The sequence below is a fragment of the Dendropsophus ebraccatus genome, chromosome 10, assembly GCF_027789765.1.
Source record: "Dendropsophus ebraccatus isolate aDenEbr1 chromosome 10, aDenEbr1.pat, whole genome shotgun sequence".
Classification (NCBI taxonomy): Eukaryota; Metazoa; Chordata; class Amphibia; order Anura; family Hylidae; genus Dendropsophus; species Dendropsophus ebraccatus.
Genome location: NC_091463.1, coordinates 74,202,324 through 74,222,732, shown reverse-complemented (window position 1 = coordinate 74,222,732; position 20,409 = coordinate 74,202,324). Strand labels below are relative to the sequence as shown.

The following is a 20,409-nucleotide window of genomic DNA, read 5'->3' as shown; positions in this document are numbered from 1 at the left end:
AATTTTACTGTCTTATTTTGAATACTTTCCTCTAATACCTGTGGGGTCAAAATGGTCACCACACTCCAAGATGAATTCTTTGAGGGGTGTACTTTCCAAAATGGGGTGACTTTTGGGGGGATTCTGTTCTGCGGACACTACAGGGGCACTGCAAACGCACCTGGCGCTCAGAAATTTCTTCAGCAAAATCTGCATTAAAAAAGCTAATTGGCCCTCCTTCCCTTCTGAGTCCGGCTCTGTGCCCATACAGTGGTTTACACCCACATATGGGGTACCATTGTATTCAGGAGAACCTGCGTTACAGATTTTTGCATGCTTTTTTTCTCATGTTCCTTTTGAAAATGAGAAACTTTCATCTAAATGTATATATTATTTGAAAATTTTCATTTTCGATTTTTTAACGGCCTAATTGTGAATACTTTCCTCCAGCCCCTGTAGGGTTAAAATGCTCATTATAACCCTAGATTAATTCTTTATAGGTGTCTATTTTCCTAAATGGGGTCAGTTATGGGGGTTTTCAGGATACCAGACTTCTAAATCCATTTAAAAAAAAAAAGAACTGGTCCCTAAAAAAATCAGTTTTGGAAACTTTCACAAAATGTGATAATTTGCTAATAAATTTTAAGCCCCATAACACCCTAATGGTGCGTTCACACCTACAAAATCTGCAGCTGATTTTCTGCAGCAGATTTCAGTTAAATAACTGAACACAGCCTGAAATCTGCTACAAATCTGCTGCAGATCCTGTAGGTGTGAACGCACCCTAAAAAAGTAAAATAGGTTTCCCAAATTATGCCAGAATAAAGAGGACATATTGGTAATGTGATTTAGTAACTAATGTATGTGCTATGACTTCCTTTTTTAGAAGCAGAGAATTTCAGAAGTTCATAAAATGCAAAATTTCCTAATTTTTCATGATATTTTGATGTTTTTCACAAAAAAACACACAAAGTAGTGACCAAATTTTGCAACTAATATAAAGCGCCATATGTGACGAAAAAAACAATCTCAGAATCGCTAGCATACATTAAAGCATCACTGAGCTATAAGCGCATAAAGTGAGACAGGTCAGATTTTGAAAAATGAGCCTGGTCATTAAGGACAAAACAGGCTGCGAAGGCAAGGGGTTAAGCCCCTTCAGTTTCATCTGAATCCAAGCACTCTGCATTTGAATGCTAGTAGCTTAAGCTGGATGCAGTCCTAAGGCTGCCTGGAAAACATTGATACAGCCATAAGCTGTATCCTTGTTTTTATAGACTCCCCTAGGACTTCATCCAACTTTTTCCGCTACTGGTAATCAAATCCTGAATGATTGAAGCATGCTCGAGTGTCGTTTGTCTCTATTGGTAAGTACCAGTGCAGCCCATAGTTACCAGTACATCTACATCAGTATATGCTAGACGTGACTGCTAAATGTGAGATCACCCCTAGAATACTCTATTTGAAGCAACAAGACACCAATACTGCTCAAAGCACACACCTTGGGGGAGATTTATGAAAGGGTGTAAATATACACCTGGTGTAAACTGCCCACAGCAACCAATCACAGCTCAGCTTTCAGCTGTGGTAGAATAAAAGAGAAGCTGTGATTGGTTGCTGTGGGCAGTTTACACCAGGTGTATATTTACACCCTTTCATAAGTCTCCCCCCTTGTGTTCTTTGGTGGGATAGAAACACCAAATGGTAGCAATAACGGCCAACAGATACATTACAGAAAAAAATGAATAAATTTACGTACCTTAAAAAAAATTGTACTCACCATAGGAGAGGCATCATAGTTTGCATTAGCAAAATTTTATTACAAAACACCATTTAACTTACGTGCAAAAATTGTTTTCATAAATTATGGGGGGGAGGGGGTGCACTTCAGATTTACTTTTTAAAACATCAATACAAAAACGCACAAACAATATGAAGGGTGTATGTGAAGAAAATATACATATATATATTTACATGGTATCATGGTAAATTGTGGCCATAAAGAAAAGGCATTGGGTAAGAACTGCTAAAACGGGCACAAAGGAACCATAAAACCCTGCTTATAGCAACCAGAGTCTACCTAAACAAAATGACAGCTAAAAACGGGTTGCTGTACTGCTCTACTTTTCCTTGACTCCAGTGTTAACAGATCCCCCCCCTCCCATTAGATATAATAACTGGGGGCAGTGTACGTTTCTCGGTGTACGTGTAGTAGAAAGTTTATTGCCATTGTAAAGAGTTTGACGATAGTCTTTTAAAGGGTTCTCTCAATCCTTAGCAATCAACGAACATGTAACCCTCAGATCGTTGGTTTCCTGCTCCATTCCACCATGTCTTTATTCTGGTGTAAGAACAGGATCTGGTTCCTGTACTTGGGCTCCAGAGCAGCACGGCGTTTCTGCAGCGGGTCTTGTACGTTGCTGAATGCATGCTCTGGCTGTACGGCCGTAGCTGGTATAACAAGATATTGCCGGGCTAATCGGGCCAGTGTCGGGAATCGGTGACGATTACTGTTCCACCATGCTAGAGGGTCTGTGGTACGTTTACAGACTGGTTCCACGATGTAGTTCTCCAGCTGCTGGTGAGCCTCAGGCATGCTCTCTGTTGGATCTCTTCCAAGTAGAAGATCGTAGACATTTTCAGATCCAACAATGGGTCCTTTGTCCATCTGAACAGGTAACTGATGGGTTTCCATACTCCCTTCAATGGCAGAGCTGCCTAGCATCAAGGAGTGGCGAGAGAAACATGGCACACACAGCTGTGATAGCATATTCCTCACTATATTGTGCAGCTCTCCTCTGGCCCATGGCTTAAGGAACCTCAGCTCTTTGAAGCGAGGGTCCAAAAAAGAGGCAATGGCGGAAGGGTTGGTGATCAGTTTCCCTTCATCCAGCATATCCCAATGTCGACAGATCTCGGTGCGGATTTGAGAGGCAGCAGCTTTAATAATACTGCTGCTGCCTTCTGAGGTTTGTCCGACTGTGGTATAGATACCATGCACACAGGGCATCAGGGATGAAATGGAGGCATTTTGTTCTTCCTGTAAGAACGCAGTTGCAATCCATATAGTTTTCAGCATGGGCACCAAGTCTTGCAGCAACTTCCAGTGCTGCTCTGACAAGTTCTTGACGCCCTCTTCTTCCAAAATTGAAAGGATTGCCCACTTAAGGTCTAACAAACTTTGACACATCTCTAAAGTGCTGATCCAGTATGGCTCTGTATCCATGACCAGTCTGGGCTTGTTCATGGCTTCCAGCTTGGCGTTGAGGTAACAGCTGGCCTTGAAGTCCTCTTGGAAGTAGCTCACCAATCCTCTAGCTGCCCCCAGAGCTTCCTTCACCTCCTGGACCTCCAGCCCTGCCTGCACACAAAGCTGGAGGACATGGGAGGTGCAGCACAGACTGGCCCACCCAAACATGTCTTTAAAAGCTTGGGCATGGGCAGACATGGATGCTGCTCTGTCATGTACAACACAGGACACAAGGTTACTAGATAATCCAAACTCTTTCAGTACTGAATGCAATTGATCTGCCAGGCTGCTGTCAGTCTTGTTTCGGAGAACATGTTGTGTTTCCAGCAAGTATCTACATAACCTCCAGTCATTGTCAATGACATTAGCGGTAACAGCCAGACAGGACTTCTTTGCATGGTCGCTCCAGCTTTCGATGGAGAGGACAACCGAGAGGGCAGACTGTAGGCAACACTTAAGTTGCAGTTTAATAGCAGTGTATTTCTCCCACAACATATCAGCTATTTGTGTTGAGGTAGGGAGGTCGAAATTTGGTTCCAGGTGGCCAAGAAGTAGACTAAAGCCCTTGTCTTCTACTATGGAAAGAGGATGAAGGTCACGGTAGATCATCTCCAGTATCAGGTTAGCAATTGCCTGTGGTCGCGGTTCTGACATTGGCGGGCAGAGGCCATTTACAGGTACTACTTGTCGTAACCTCTTAACTGCCCCATCCTGGTCATGGTAATCCAGCTCGGGTTGTTCCTTAGTTGCAGGCATGCCAATACTCCGGAGGCTATGCCGCCTCACAAGGTGTTCCCTCATAGATGTGGTGCTGTTATGGGAAGAGAACTGTTTCCGGCAGACCTTACATTCCACATAAGTATCACCCAGCTTTGTGTAGTAGTTCCACACCTTGGACTTACAGTGGTCCACAGACAAGCTGGACGAGGTCGTCTCAAGATTAGAAACCTTTTCTCTCTTTCTTCGTATCGTGGTACCCAAACCAGATGCCATTTTATACGTGTGATTTCAATTTTCTGGAGAAAGAAGCAAAAAAAAAGTCGGTTCACATTGTCAATTGTCTTTTGGTACACTTTATTACCAGCTTTTAGGCTAATGCCTAATAAATAGAGATGAGCAAACCTCAAGCACATTTGAGTTTGTCCTAACCAGAGCGCGTGCCATTGGATTACTGGTGGCTGCAGCCCTAGGAAGTCCTAGAAAACATGGATACAGCCATAGGCTGTATCTATGTTTTCCAGGCAGTCTTAGGGTTGGATTTAACTTTTTCAGCCACCGGTAATTAAATGTCGCTCATTGGAGGGTACCCAAGCTTTCTTAAAGTTCGCTCATCTCCACTAACAAACATTACATTACATCAGGGATGTCAAACTCAGGCCCTCCAGCTGTTGCAAAACTACAAGTTCCATCATGCCTGGGCAGCCAAAGCTTTAGCTTTGGCTGTCCAGGCATGATGGGAATTGTAGTTTTAGAACAGCTGAAGGGCCTGAGTTTGACACGTCTGCATTAGATGCTATGACGTGAGGGGTAGGGAGTTTTATAAAGCAGTTCAAAATATGGAGAGATGGGAGAGCATACATGGAGGGTAGCTCACACAGTCTTTGGAGAGGAAGGGCACACCAAAGGCAGTTTGCAGGAAGAATCGCATAGGCAGTATATAAGTGTGGAGAGACTGCAAACTGTAGACTCCCAAGTTTACACAAATTTCCAACACTTAACATCCGTGGTCTGAAATGAATGAAAATTGCTAATTCAAACCTGGTTACTACTAACCTAAAACCACTAAAAATCACTGGTACCAATGGTCTTTAATAGAATCAAAAGGTGAAACATCCAAGAGTTTACTTAGATCGTGCTCTGGTATCACAACCAATATCCTGAGGGACCTCATGTCAGTCCTCAGTAAATACCTATACAGGGGTACCTTGGTTTACGAGTAACTTGGATTAAGAGCGTTTTGCAAGAAGAGCTCACAGTTAATCAAAATTGTAACTTGGTTTAAAAGCATTACTTTTAAGAGCTCCCTGTACTGGGTGGGAGGGCAGGCGGGGGAGCGGCATGGTCTGCTTAGCGGGGTCTACAGCACTGTACTCTGACCCAGGAAGTCTCCCTCACCTTCCTGCAGGCTGGGGCTTGCTTCAGGGGACAGGACTGTGGAGGTAATGAGGTAATCTTTTCATATCTGTAACCCCTCTCTCCCCAGACAGAGAGTGCTGCATGTATGTGCCCACATCTGCCCTGCTCATTCCTTAATGCCCCCTGCAGTCTGTCAGTCCTTGTGTTTCCCATCTTCGCTATTCTGGTTATAATGTGCCTGCACCTACAGTTAGCTATACACACTGCTGCTATAATGTGCCTGCACCTACACTCAGCTATACACACTGCTGCTATAATGTGCCTGCACTAACACTCAGCTATACACACTGCTGCTATAATGTGCCTGCACTAACACTCAGCTATACACACTGCTGCTGTAATGTGTCTGCGCTTACACTCAGCCATTTACACTGCTGTATAGAAAAGTTTCTGTCACTGTCCTTCTGAACAGCTCTGTGATTCTCACTTCCTGATCGGTCCATGCTGACAACACACACCCCTTCCCCATTGCTGTATTGTGACCACACAGACCTCTGACAGATCACAGAATTATAGTTTTTATGCATAATGAAACATGGAATCTTACCAATGGTTTAGGGAGGCTACCACCCATATCCTACATTAGAGTGTATATTATAGATGTGTATGACTGCGTGATAAGAATCCATAATGCTGCACACATTGAACTCTATAGGCCCATGCCGTTCCCTGAACCGTAGCAGAAATTGCTCTACGTGTGACTTAGTACAGCGCACTCACCATTTTATAGCTGGTCTCATGGTGAAACCCTTTACTTTATCTGGGTGCCCCTCACCTCTGTGCAGTAATACAGATGACCTGTAAACAGAAAAAAGGTATATTTGACTTATGAAACTTAATATTCTTTATCAGTGGGGATCTGAACACACCCAGACACACACTGATGGTAAGCAGGAGATAGACCCATAGACTCACAAGCAGGGCTGGGAGACAGAGTGCTTGGGGATCACTTCTCTTGGGTGGATGTATTAATCATTGGGGTCTCAAATGATCAAAACTACAATGTGAAGTTTTTTTTTTAAGTCACTGTTTATTTAAAATGAATTAAAGAAAAAAATAAAATAAATAAAAAATCACTCCGTAGTGCAAAAAAGCACTGCATAAGTGACTGTACCACCAGGCCCAGGCTGAAGCACTGGAGGCGGCCGACCCACCCTTAGTGGGAGGAAACCCTAGACCCTCTATGATAGGGTTCCATTGATTCTAATGGAGTCACGTCATTGAGGGGCTGGGGTTTCTTCCCACTATGGGTGGGTCGGCCCGCCTCCAGTGCTTCAGCCTGGGCCTGGTGGTACAGTCACTTTACAGCAAACCATTCACTAAAATATTTCCTGCTGCTAGCAGTGGCCGATAGATGGGTAGATCGCTGCCGTGCTATGTGGTCTGTGCTACCTTTAGCTGCAGGAATTCACTCTTTCATACAGACATGCAAGATCGGGGGAGAGCCGGGAACTAGTGATCTGGGCCATGACTAGTCAGGACTCTCTGCCTGTCAGCACGCTCCCAGGGTGATTGACAGGAAAAGTGGCCAGTTAGAAGCTGCTTTTCCTGTCAATCACTGCCGCAGAGAGCGATTTCATATCTCATCTACTGTTGATTTCAAAGTATCACTGTCGTATTTTTTTTTTCCAGAAATCAATAGTCCAGGCGATTTTAAAAACTTTGTAATTGGGTTTATTAGGCAAGTATGCCATTATCTGCATTCAAAGAGACTTTCCCCAGGTCCCACCCCTCTCATTCACTGCTCATTATTAGTAAATTATGTCTGTTGCATCAGACGTGCCCCTGTCTGTTCTATGGAGAGGGGAGGAGGGAGATTAGTCGGCAGCAGAGAACAAAGGATTACACAGTGGGAGCTGTGTGAAAGCCGGTATTCAGAGGTCAGTGCTGACTTAAGAGGAGAAGAGAAGCCCAGTGATGTAGCTGTTAATTAACTCTTTGTTGTCCTGTTTTGGTGCCTCATCTCCCTCCACCCCTCTCAATAGAGAACAATGAAGACGGGGGGGGCTTCAAACTGCTTTTTCATGATAAAATCCATTTTTCGGCTAATAAACCCATTTACAAAGTTTCTTAAAATCGCCTGTACTATTGATTTCTGCAAAAAATAAAAATAAAGACAGGTACACTCTCTAAGGAGTCATTGCCATGATGTGTTCCCACATACCACAGTTTGGGGTGGAGACAAGCAGCTGGCCACTAGGGGGCATCAGGTTGCTGAGGCGACCCTCCCAGTTTAGGAGATGGCAACAGGGAGTTGTACACAAAGTGTGGAGAGCATATGTGGAGGGTGGCTAACACAGACTGTTGATGGGTAGGAAAGCACATACAAAGCAGCTTGCAAGGAAGAATATAATGGACCACAGCAAACTGTAGACTCCTGGCTTTACACACACTGCCAACATGTATCCTAATATTAGGGGAGGTGCTCCAAATGAATGAAAATCAACTATGCAAGCTTGATGGTACAGGTTTAGGCTGCCATGATGGGTTACCACATGGACAGCACACCTTAGTGTTCTCCTACCTGTGGCAAAGGCTGTCCAGGCATGATGGCAACTGTAGTTTTACAACAGCTCCAGTGCTACAGGTTGGGGAACATTGTCCTACCTCATCAACAGCGGCTAATCTCCCCTCCATGCTTTACACTGCAGCTTTGCCTTTGGCTGCTATGTATAAACACAGTCACATCCTAGTCCTGTCTGGAAATGAGTGCAGAGAGGGAGGATTACAGCAAAATAAGAATAACTATGCAGTCCTATTCTGACCGCCATAAGCCTCACCTGCCGCGCGTCTAAGTGTCTGCTGTCAGCACAGGCTGCGGCGGGGGATTTAAAATCTGTCACGTGATCAAAGGGTCAGCTGATCAGTGTTGTGCCGGAAGTGACGTTGTCACAGATCAGGTGAGCAGTGTGGGCGGAAGTAGCGCTGTGTCAGAGCCATCCCCGTCTCTAAGCTGTCTACGGGCAGAGATTTCCCTCCCTCCCGGAGCTCATCTCTGGGATCCCCCGCATTACGTCTCCTGTACCGGCCGCCGCCACCTGTGCATCCCCCGTGATCCTCGGCTTACCCCGGTGATCCCCGCCGCCATGGATAACTCCGGGAAGGAGAAGGAGGCCATGCAGCTGCTGGCTGAGGCCGATAAGAAAGTCAAGTCTTCCCAGTCCTTCTTCTCCGGGCTCTTCGGGTGAGTCGGGCGTTGTGGGGAGGATTATGGGAACGGTGGGGTGTCTGACCAGCAGACGGGATCGCATCATGGAGGAGTAACCGCCGGATCCAACCGACTATACCGGTGCCGTGCAGTGCGGTTCTACCGGAGCTCCGTATAAATTATACTTTAAATTGATCATTGCAGCCAATCAGATCGCTGCTCCCCCGCACCATTATATAACGATATCAAAGCTGGAATCTGATTGGTTGCAGTAATCACCTCCAATAGGCTTAATTAAAAGTGTTTCTAGCCAATCAGATCACTCCTTTATTTTCCCACATTGCTATGGTGACATGTAAACTGAAATCTGATTGGGTACAATGTCTTAGGTGAGATGTTGGTTTCCCATAGCGGCCAATCAGGTGACGGCTTTTCTTGTCGTAGTAAAATGAAGGAAGGCTGGCCCCCGGGGGCCGGGGACAACGCTGACGGGTGACACAGCTGGAGTTATTAAACCGAGTCTTATTATAATTATACTATGAGTGAATGATCACAGACAGAAGTGGGTATCTGTGCCAGGGGTCACAAAACTACAGCTCCCAGCATGCCCAGACAGCCGATTCTTTAATGTAATTGCCTATATACAACCATGAGTGTGACATGTCCCAGCTGGAAGCCATTCTGTGATTTATCTATGTCACTGGTCTCCAACTGTTGCAAAACTACAATTCCCAGCATGCCCAGACAAGTTTGCTCCCATTGCATGCTGGGAGTTGTAGTTTTGTAACAGCTGGTTACTTCCAATCTATGTGGAGATGTTCTCCCCTTTCTTCCGTGCAGGGGGCGGTGCTTTATATTGGTCATATACCACCAGTAACAAGTCACTGGGGCATAGAGGGATGTTGTCCACACTGGGCACTCAGATTGCCAAGGCAATCCCAGCAAATTCCCTTCTTTAGTAATGGACTTGTGCGCTGTCCAGGCTGTTTTGCTCCCAGTGGATTGACCAGACATGGTTGTCACTCACCAGGTTGGTATGAGCTTAGCCTGCTGGTATAAACACGTCTGTACCCATTCACTGGCAATATGCAGGATCTGATGAAAGATTGTAATTAAACTTTATACTGGATCTTATGTGGCAGTTCCACAAACCCTACAATATGTAAGGCTAGGTTCACATCTGTAACGTGGCCTACGTTCAGCAAACCGGGAGTCGGTTCCATGGGTGGAACATAGTCTACTTCTACTTTCATTCCATTTCTGAGCATATACTGATACTCTGTGGGGCTCAAAAACACACAGGGGGGAATTTATCAAGGGCTTTGCTCCTATTTTTAGATGAATAATTGGATTTTTCGACCATTTTTTGTATACGTTCTATTTATGAACAAGTGAATATTGTTTTGATGAAGCTTTTTTTTTTTTTTTTTTTTTTTTTAAATCTGCCTTTTTGTGTGTTCACCCCAAAACTCACATAATCTGGGATTTGCGTCCAATTTATCGTTTACCAGGTTAATGTGATTGTGACCTTTTTTACTTAGACGCATTTACTATGATTGTGGGACTTTTCCATGAATCACAGACAATATATTGGAACAAAATAAACACCAACAATAGTCGCACACATTAGACTCCTTCGTAAATGTCCCCCACAGTGCTTTAGGCTCCTACATGCTACAGTAAATACCTGGGGATAGATCTGATATGGTCTGCTTAATCCACTGAACTGCTTGGGTATGCCACAGTATATGGATGGCAGGGATGGGGAACCTTCGGCCCTCCTGCTGTTGCAAAACTACAATTCTCATCATGCTTGGACAGCTAAAGCTTTAGCTTTGGCTGTCCAGGCATGATGGGAATTGTAGTTTTGCAAAAGCTGGAATGCTGAAGGTTCCCCATGCCTGATGTATGGAAATATATACCTGAACCCTACTCATACTCTAACTCTGGATTTTAATTTAAATATTGAAATTATGGCATCTGGTTAAAATCTGCAAGAAAGTGACCATGCTGCGGATCTAACCAACATGATCTGATCACGCCCAGAGACTGTAAACCTGGGGCCTAAAACAGGTACAAAGATGGTGGCAGTGTGTCAGCTCTTGGACATGGTCAGGTCAGGCATTTAACCTTTAAATGTTAAGAGATTCTGTTCCTGTTCATTGACAGCAAGCAGAGATATTTGACATGGTGAAGAGTTTAACCAAAGTATATTAAAATGAGCAGAACTTGTGTCATTTACCAAAAATCTGGAAACCCATTCCGATGCTTCTATCTGTGCAGACATTTTGATATCTTGCCTCGTGCATTGTCATGGAAACTGTCTTTAGAGGAACGTTTTCCATCCTAGTGATGTCGGTGTGAGATGTAGAATCCGCAGTGATGCAGTCTTAGCATGACACTCATACCTTATACATTACCATACAGAAGGGTGGTGTCATACCATCACATACCTGTCCGTCTCACCGACCTCTCTAGCACATACGCTATCCTGCTGGCCTGGGTATGTGTCACAGTAACATCCACATAAATGCTAGGAGCCATCTACCTACACATAGTACAGATAACACCTCCATGGAGGTGGGGGGCCGTGTCTGTACACTATGTTTAGATAGATGGGTCCTGGTATTCACATGGATGTTTCCCAGCAGAACATTGCCCATTACACTGCCTCCGCCAGCTTGTCTTCTGCTTTAATGCATCCTGGTGCCATTTCTTCCCCACACAGGATGGAAAAGAACATGACATTCATCAAAACTGCCCTCCTACTTGCTCACATGCCTATTGCAGGTGGTTTTGGAGGTGGACAGGGGTCAACACGGACACTCTGACCAGTCTACATCTGTGCCACCTGATTTGCAGCATGTTGTGATGCTCCTTTCTATCATTTTTGATTAAAAATATCTTTATTTACAATCTCTGTCAAAAATCCATACACATGGTGTACTGCACTACAGCATAGGGGAGAGACAGTACAGTAAATAACACAGGTACATAGTACAAGGGTTGGAAAATGACCTTCACCCTCAGCGTCCTGTGCTGTGTGGCGTCTTCTAACCTGGTACCACTGTGTATATATGTATATAAAATTATAAATGTTTGTATAGTTACAGTCTGTGTAAAACCTAAATAACTATGTGAATACATTACTTATGTACTTATGATTTGTTTCAGTCTGCATTGTACTCCAGAGCTGCATTTAAAATTCTGTTTGTTTGTTGTCATACATCCCCCTAAACAACTTAGTTGAGCGCCTTCAGAGGACTGTGGTAAAGTGTATATCACCAGAACAGTCTTATATGTAGACACTGAACCAGCAGGGAATGCAGGAAGATGTACCTTCTGTAGTTGGCATCTCATCTCCATTTTCTGCCCTATGTGATTATATAGAGAGTTTATGTCCATGCATCAGGGTTCTTACCCTGCACATTGTTTTTTCAGGGGCTCGTCCAAGGTAGAAGAAGCTTGTGAACTTTATGCACGAGCAGCCAACATGTTCAAAATGGTGAAGAATTGGAGTGGTAAGTGTGTTTTATAATTTCTTCATCCAGAGAATGTTCAGCTGGCCATACATCTGTCTCTCTCAGCAAACCCACATACTCATGCACACTTGGCTGAGCTGAGCATGCATATATTCAGAAAGGGGAGAAAACTGTTATCAGCCAGATGTAGCAGCTTATCTTGCTGAGAACAAAAGGGTTGGGGATGTTGAAATCCAGCATGCCTAACCGTTCTTTTTCTCTAAAATCCATTAAAAGTGTTACTGTTTAAATTTTTTTTTGCAGACATCAATAGTACAGGCGATTTTAAGAAACTTTGTAATTGGGTTTATTAGCCAAAAATCATCATGAAAAAGCAGTTTGAAGCTCCCCCCCCCCTGTTTTCATTGTTCTCTATGGAGAGGGGAGGGGCTGAGGGAGATCAGACACCAAAACAGGACAACAAAGAGTTAATAAGAGAGCCCGGGGATGTAGCTGTAAATTTAACTCTTTGTTGTCCTGTTTTGGTGCCTGATCTCTCTCAGCCCCTCCCCTCTCAGCAGTGACATCTCTGACCACTGAATACCAGCTTTCACACAGCTCCTACTGTGTAATCCTTTGTTCTCTGCTGGCAACTAATCGCCCTCCTCCCCCCTCCTCTCTCCTTAGATTACACAGGGTCCCGACTGATGTAAAAGAGTCGAGATTTCCTGATAATGAGCAGTGAATAAGAGAGAGGGGGGGGGGGGGGACCTGGGAAAAGGCTTTTTGAATGCAGATAATGACATATTTGCCTAATAAACCCAATTACTAAATTTCTTAAAGGACAACTCCCGCGGGACCCCCCCCCAAAAAAAAAAAACACAGACACACACAGACACCATACTCACCATCCCTCCGGTGACGATCACCACTCCATTCGTCCGCCTCACCGTCACCGCCGTCCAGCGATGTCTCTAATTTCCGGGTCCTGGGGATGGAAAAGGCTGCCAGTGCGCTTGCGCACCGGCAGCCTTTTCATTGGCTGGAGCGCATCACATGGCTTCCAGCAACCTCAGCCAATCAGGGCTGACGAAGCTGGAAGCCATGTGATGCGCTCCAGCCAATGAAAAGGCTGCTGGTGCGCATGTGCACCAGCAGCCTTTTCCGTCCCATTCACTCTCTATGAAGACGCCAAGGAGGAAGAAGACCCGGACCGCCCCCCGGCTCTGACGTCGTCGTCACCAGATGCCGCCCAGGAGAAGAGGACCGTGACGATCGTAATAGGTAATGTATATATTCTTTAACTTCCGGGCGGGGGGGGGTCGGGGGTCCGAAAGTGGGGGAAGGGGGCCAGACCGGGTATTTAACCACATTACAAAGTTATATAACTTTGTAATGTGTGTTAAATAAGCTAAAAATTTTTTTCGTGGGAGTTGTCCTTTAAAATCGCCTGTACTATTGATTTCTGACAAAACAAAACACAGTGACACTCTGATATGGTCTGATATATATGAGAGAGAAGCTTTTAGTTGCTGTGTATCTGAATACACTTTCTTCTTTTCTAGCTGCTGGAAATGCTTTCTGCCAGGCTGCCCAGCTGCATCTGCAGGTCCAGAGCAAGCATGATGCCGCCACCAACTTTGTGGATGCTGGAAACGCTTTTAAGAAAGCCGACCCTCAAGGTAGGAAAAGCTTGAAAGGTGGAGGAAACATTAAAGGGGTTATCCAGGCTTAGAAAAATATGGCCGTTGTATTCCAGAAAGAGGACTACTCCTGTCCTTAGTTTGGGTGTGGTATTATAGATCTATTGCTGTTAATGGAGCTAAATTGTAATAGCACACACAACCTGGGCACAGGGGTGGCGCTGTTTTTGTAGAAAAGTAGCTGTGCTTTTTGTAATTGTGAATAACCTCTTTAAAGAGGACGTGTCAGGTCACACATCTGCCCCGGGACCTGATAGATGAGGAGAACAGCATGTTGACGTTGCACTCCTCAGCTCTATGCGAAGTCATAAAGAGAACTTTAAAGGGAGTGTGCTGTGACAGTCACAGGGGAGGGGATAGGGTGGCTTCTCTCTCCTCTTACTGCTATTGAGAAAGGAAGAAGAACAGGAGCTACAGAGGGCCAGTAAGGGACTGGTGCTAGGTAAGTATGCCTCACCTCCCTCCATTATTACCCCCCATTTATGTTTCTGGCATCTTAATATTTATACAAAACACTGGAATACCCCCCTTAAGGGTAGTTTGCTTAGCAGCAGGGTAAGGTTACAGTCCACATAAAATACTGAGAAAGTTTGCAGATAATTTTTGTTACTATGATTTCTCCCATTCCTAGTTGCTCATGGTTACCTGTGGAATAGGACTATTTCCTTTCATTAGTCGGGCATTGAAATACTATGGATCAATCCGCTGTCAGAGAGAATATCACTTGGGTTATTTTGGAGCCGATAAATCAAACATTAACATAACGTGATCCAGCGCCTGCTGCCCGCTCTGCAGTCAGTTGGGTTCTTGTTATCTTCTTACCACATGTTCTATCCTGACGCTCCTATCTCTGCCCCATATACTCGGCCTGTTACACTTCCATTGTTCGGTGGTATTCTCCTTACCCCATAGACATGGCATTTAGCCACTGATAGGAATCCAGTCAAGGGAGGAATGTCAGGACTCCATATAACTAAAACCACTGTAGGTCTGACAAGCATCACATGACTAACATCTGCCGCCGGATAGATTGATGTTATGCGAGAAACACCACAGTGGTCTAGTCTTCGCACATGCCTACAGCGGATGACAAGGGACATCAGAAATAGAGAAGGTCTTTTAACCCTTAATGGCCAACTATGTGCCATTTCACACGCTAGAGCACACAATTTTCTTAGATTTTTCCCCATCTTATTGAACAAAAAAAAAAATAATTATTTAAATGCTGTATGGGACACTAGCCTAAAGACAGATATTACTTTTAGTAATAAAGAGTTGATACAAGAAGAAGCTGTTGTACATTGATGGAAAAAGAACTGTGTGCATGGAGATGACTGATCCCTAGTGTTTACTTATCGGCATGGACATGTAGTCAGCCCCTTAGTCACAGCTCTGCTGTGTGCTCCTTGTAATAAACCAGGGATGGGAACCTACAGCCCTTCAGCTGGTGCATAACCACAATTCCCATCATGCCCGGACAGCCGAAGCTTTGAACATTCTAGGTTACTACTTCAGCAGTTACCTCCATTGTCTACTACTCTATGTCCATAAGCTATAGTGATTCAATCTTTACCGATCAGCCATTTATGCCTTAAATGTCTATGCTCTATTCAATTAAACTTGGAGGGAAAGATGTTAATGGAAGGGTAGGGCATTAATCCAGTCACCATCTTAAACCTGTTCGAGAATGCCGAACAGTACATGAGGATGATGATGATGAATTCTGTACCATGAGTAACCACACTGACTGGATATTACTGGAGTCTTCAAGCAGCTATGTATATAACACATATATGTACACTGAGGATTAGACAGTGGGCTGACATATCTGTTCATTTCTATGACTTCTATGATGTCTATACTTATTCTGCACGTGACCTTATCGGTCAGCACCATCAGCCATGATCTGATAGTCTCATACTGCACATGTCTTTGTATTGCAGAGGCCATAAACTGTCTGCTGCGGGCAATAGAAATCTACACAGACATGGTGAGTGACTGCTTCACATTGTGATTTCCCATGGTAGATAATCTTTATATTCTTAGGGGGAGATTTATCAAACATGGTGAAAAATGAAACTGGCTCAGTTGCCCCTAGCAACCAATCAGATTTCACCTTTCATTCCTCACAGACTCTTTGGAAAATGAAAGGTGGAATCTGATTGGTTGCTAGGGGCAACTGAGCCAGTTTCACTTTACACCATGTTTGATAAATCTCCCCCAATGTGTGCGGCAGCATGAGATCTTTATATGTATGGCTCGTCTTACAGGCGCATTTCATTTATTTTGTGTGGCTTTTTACTTTTTGCGCAAGTTCTGATTTGTAAGCGTAACTTTCTGTGGATGTGTTTGGACTCCGCTTTTTACATTGTAACCCTCTTTGTTCTTGTACCCCACAGGGAAGATTCACTATTGCAGCCAAACATCACATATCCATAGCGGAGATCTATGAGTCTGAGCTGGTGGACATAGAAAAGGTTTGTCGCTATGTTTCTTGCACCGGTAAAGTAATTTCATGGAGGTACAAGTATCCACTAAAAGAGGCCTGCCAGGAAAGCTTATAAGACCTGTGTGCAGTGCACCATACATGTGTCTATACCATCTGCAGCTGGGGTAGGTTGTATATTACAGCTGACTCACTGCTGCAGAGGCTGAGGTTGGAGATGACTGTCATCCCAGCCATTTAATCCATTTGAAGGCCATAGTTAATAGTAACCACAGCTTCTAGGCCAGTAATGGCGAACCTTGACACTCCAGATGTTGCAAAACTACAATTTCTATTATGCCTGGACAACCAAAGATATGACTTTGGCTGCCCAGGTATGATGGGAGTTGTAGTTTTGCAACATCTGGTTAACTATTGGGCCCTGCCCAACAGGACCTAATAGGCGACTGAATCAATAGGTCTCTCTTACCCCAAAAAGGTGCAAATAAAAACTATGGGGGGAGATTTATCAAACATGGTGTCAAGTGAAACAGGCTCAGTGGCCCCTAGCAACCAATCAGATTCCTCCTTTCATTCCTCACAGACTATTTGGAAAATAAAAGGTGGAATCTGATTGGTTGCAACTGAGCCAGTTTCACTTTACACCATGTTTGATAAATCTCCATCATATATGAGTTATCCCACAAAGAAGTAAGTTGTCCCAGCTCTGTTGACACAGACCTTAATCTTTGGGGGTGCCAGGTGTTGGACCCTCACTGATCTGCTACTTCTCTCCTATACTTTTAATTATAACAATACCCCTTTAAGGTAGTCAGATTTAAGATGGCAAGGACTTACTTGCACAAACCATAAAAAAAAACAAATTATTTTATTGTCGTATAATTCACATCATTGCTGTTACGTGTTTGCTTTTCAGGCAATAGCCCACTATGAACAGGCAGCAGATTACTACAAAGGAGAGGAATCTAACAGGTGAGTTGTATCCTGCCGCTACTGCCCCATCCATTTACATCAGGGAACCTCCCACACCTATAACACCCTCCTGTGTAATAGCAGCATTTGGGATAATAACCTCCTTCCAGATTGCTTTGACCTAGCTATAACTGACTTCATGTTTTGTCTATGTGACCTATAAATTCCGTAGTCTGTCTTAGTCTGTGTAGCCATTTGCGTTATTACATTACTTATTTCTTTCTCTTACAGTTCTGCCAACAAATGTCTGCTAAAAGTCGCCACTTACGCAGCTCAACTGGAGCAATATCCCAAGGCAGTAGAAATCTATGAGCAGGTAGATATGTAGTCCCTTAGGTCTGATGTACAGTTGTCACCCTCCCCTTTATGGATGGCACTGATTCGGTGGTTACCTATCACTTGTATATATAGCTTCTGACCTTTCTCTCTTTGTTAGGTTGGCACCAATGCAATGGACAGCCCTCTCCTGAAGTACAGTGCCAAAGAGTATTTCTTCAAAGCTGCCCTTTGCCATTTCTGCATTGATATGTACAACGCTAAGGTATCAGAATTGTGTAGATGGGTGCACAATACAATGCATGCTTGACTTACTGACTGGTGTGTTTGTGTCACAGCTGGCGGTCCAGAAATACGAGGAGATGTTCCCAGCATTCTCCGATTCCAGGGAGTGTAAACTTGTTAAGGTAAATGTATAATTGCACATGTACATACACAATAAAATAATTAATGAAGTCTTATAAATAAAAGAAGTAAAATAGGTGAGAAAAAGTGAAAATAAAAAGTAATATGTTATTGGTTCAGTGCTGGTCCCAGTCCTGGTTTGTAATGTAAACTTGTAAAACTTTTGGGCAGCAGTTCTAAGATTTCTAAGAATATTCATCTCTCGAATCATTACAGAAACTCCTTGAAGCTCATGAAGAACAGAATGTGGACAACTATACAGATGCTGTAAGTGTTTTATCATTTTATTTCCTTTTTGAGCGGATATATGTTTAAAAATGACTGGTTGTGGTGTCTAGTAAGACTGGAAACATCCAAAATTATTATGATGGACTCAAAATGTAAGGTATAGTCAAACTTTGGAGATAAGTGTTTGATCTTAAGGGTCCAGTAGCTAGGACCCCTTCTTGATCTTGAGAACTGGCACCTAAGTCTCACCTCAAAATGAAGCTGCAAGTTGCGCTGTTGCCATTTATTTTCTCTGGTGCAGTTGGAGATGGCAAAGCGCGCACGCTCTCTCTCTCTCTCTAAGAAATATATATATATATATATATATATATATATATATATATATATATATATATATATATATATTAGTGAGTGGTGGTGTACCTGTGCAAATTACCGCTCCATTTAAAGGTGAGACCTAGGTCTTGTTGGGGATCCCAGCAGTACACATAGCCTAATAGTAATTTTTTTTTTCATCGTTCTGTAATCTTGATGGGAGAATGGTTTCTCACATACCTTAGAGCAGTTGTCACACATCTTTGATATCTGTCGAGTGACATCTGGTCCTCCTGAACCCCTGTGATAGACACTGCTCTGATGACTATACATGTGTTGATAAATAGGCAGTCAGACTCCTTTGGTGGCGGTTTATCTTCTGTGAGGAATCGGTAATGTTGAAACCCATTATAGGCCGAATCTTTCTGTGGTAGATGCCCCAAGAAAAATGGCCTCTGCTGCTATACCGAGTCCACAATGGTCCATTTTTGGGGTCAGGAGTATAGTGTGCCCAGCATACACTGCCCAAAACTGTATTTAGCCCTCAGTAAGCAATCCACAGTCATTTTACCCGTCTTCTCTTCCAACAGGTAAAAGAGTTTGACTCCATCTCCCGTCTGGACCAATGGCTAACCACAATGCTATTGCGCATCAAGAAGACCATTAAAGGAGAAGAAGAGGATTTGCGTTAATGTTTCTTTGTTCTCCTTCCCCATTAGCCGGAGCCCACATCAGGAATTTTTAGGGTGGAATGGGGGAACACTGCTAATACCCATCTACATAATTGACATAAACGTCTTACTGAGCATTAGATCCTGTTGCTCCTTTTGACTCTTATTTTAGGATCATCCGCTGACTACACAGACTGGACGCAGCCTACTTGTGTAGGTTCCTCTTCAGCCTATGCAATAGACTCCACCATCACTGAACGTCTTTCTATACACAAGCAGCCTGCAGTCACTGTGTGTAGTCACCGGATGCACCAGAGGGTCCCTATGATATCAGATATAGTATACAGTACCGCAGCTGGGCATTGTGACTTTTTTGCACGTTTTTAGCTACTAAGATAAATGCCTCTATCGACTTAGGGTTCCCTCCTCCGCTGCCACACTGTGACGGTATATTTGTGCAATCCTCGCTTTTGGAGTGGCAAGCTCAGTCATTGTACCATTGCATGGATCTTGGCGGCATGGACGGGGAGGGGAAAAAACAATACAAAACAACTTGGTCTGAAGAGTTGTTATACTATACTCTATAATATAATTTTCCTTTTAAAGATATCAGTACTTGCAGCTTGACCAAATATCGGGGTTCTATGTATTTTAGCTAGAGGCTGGCTGCCAGTACTAGTTGTGCCTGTAGGGATATGGTCATTGCACCACTAAACCTTATAGGCCTGTACAAAGTATATAAAATGCAAAACAAATTCTATATATACATAATCTAATAAATCTAAGACAAGCTGCACACTATAGACTTGGCACAACTCTTGAGAATCGGGTCCAGAAACAAGACATTTTGACTTTCCTTGCTTTTATTGAATGTGGCCGATGTCTAAATATGAGACCCTTGGTTATGGGTGATGCCAAGCTGGCTTAAAGGGCTCCATTGGAAGAGAGGCGGCATCAGTACAGCCAGCCCAAAGTACTCAGTCACTATGCTGTGCGATGGTTGTTCCTTTTTTCTTGCATAGCGCTGTAGATGTCCGTATTTATCTGCATTGTCAGAGGCAGGTTCATTTTTGTTCATTTCCTTTGTCTCGTCTGTCGTCTTGTGAACCATCTCATAAATAATGCAGCTGAGCCCGTGTTAAATAAAGAAAGTGGGATGTATCAGATCTGTGAACCCTGGTCTTTCTGTATCTCGCAGTCGTTACCACGTTTTGTAAGCCAGATTGAGATTGTTTGCATTAAAGAATGAAGGTTCAAATACTGAGGCGTCATAATATAGAAACACCTAAAGCGAATGTATTATTTACCATACATTCACCTTTATTACATATATAATAGGTATACTGCATAACTGGTACCGATGCAACGTTAGTTTGTAAAACTGGTGAGACCAAAAATCTCCCAGCAATACCTGCTTGT

The 20,409-nt window shown here is 43.7% G+C and overlaps 2 protein-coding genes across 2 annotated transcripts; one reads left to right on the top strand and one right to left on the bottom strand.

Moving 5' to 3' along the window:
• Positions 1 to 1,812: 1,812 nt before the first annotated feature.
• On the bottom strand, positions 1,813 to 6,168 carry LOC138802921 (E3 SUMO-protein ligase ZBED1-like). Its single transcript, XM_069986681.1, has 2 exons — positions 6,086 to 6,168; positions 1,813 to 4,245 (listed from the first exon to the last, which is right to left on the bottom strand). Exon 2 carries the CDS (start codon positions 4,220 to 4,222, stop codon positions 2,279 to 2,281), a length of 1,944 nt encoding a protein of 647 aa, XP_069842782.1. The 5' UTR covers positions 4,223 to 4,245; positions 6,086 to 6,168; the 3' UTR covers positions 1,813 to 2,278.
• Positions 6,169 to 8,253: 2,085 nt separating this feature from the next.
• NAPA (NSF attachment protein alpha) lies at positions 8,254 to 20,156 on the top strand. The gene is made up of 11 exons (XM_069943346.1): positions 8,254 to 8,549; positions 11,955 to 12,034; positions 13,540 to 13,656; positions 15,621 to 15,667; positions 16,077 to 16,154; positions 17,040 to 17,095; positions 17,327 to 17,411; positions 17,532 to 17,636; positions 17,710 to 17,778; positions 17,993 to 18,043; positions 18,910 to 20,156. The coding sequence occupies exons 1-11, from the start codon at positions 8,452 to 8,454 to the stop codon at positions 19,009 to 19,011; spliced, it is 888 nt and encodes a 295-aa protein (XP_069799447.1). The 5' UTR covers positions 8,254 to 8,451; the 3' UTR covers positions 19,012 to 20,156.
• Positions 20,157 to 20,409: the final 253 nt, after the last annotated feature.

Excerpts from the sequence above, each read along its gene's own strand:
- LOC138802921 (XM_069986681.1), bottom strand. The coding sequence starts at position 4,222 with ATGGCATCTGGTTTGGGTACCACGATACGAAGAAAGAGAGAAAAGGTT.
- NAPA (XM_069943346.1), top strand. The coding sequence starts at position 8,452 with ATGGATAACTCCGGGAAGGAGAAGGAGGCCATGCAGCTGCTGGCTGAG. Across the intron at positions 8,550-11,954 it reads TTCTTCTCCGGGCTCTTCGG|GGGCTCGTCCAAGGTAGAAG; the intron begins GTGAGTCGGGCG and ends TTGTTTTTTCAG. Across the intron at positions 18,044-18,909 it reads TGGACAACTATACAGATGCT|GTAAAAGAGTTTGACTCCAT; the intron begins GTAAGTGTTTTA and ends CTCTTCCAACAG.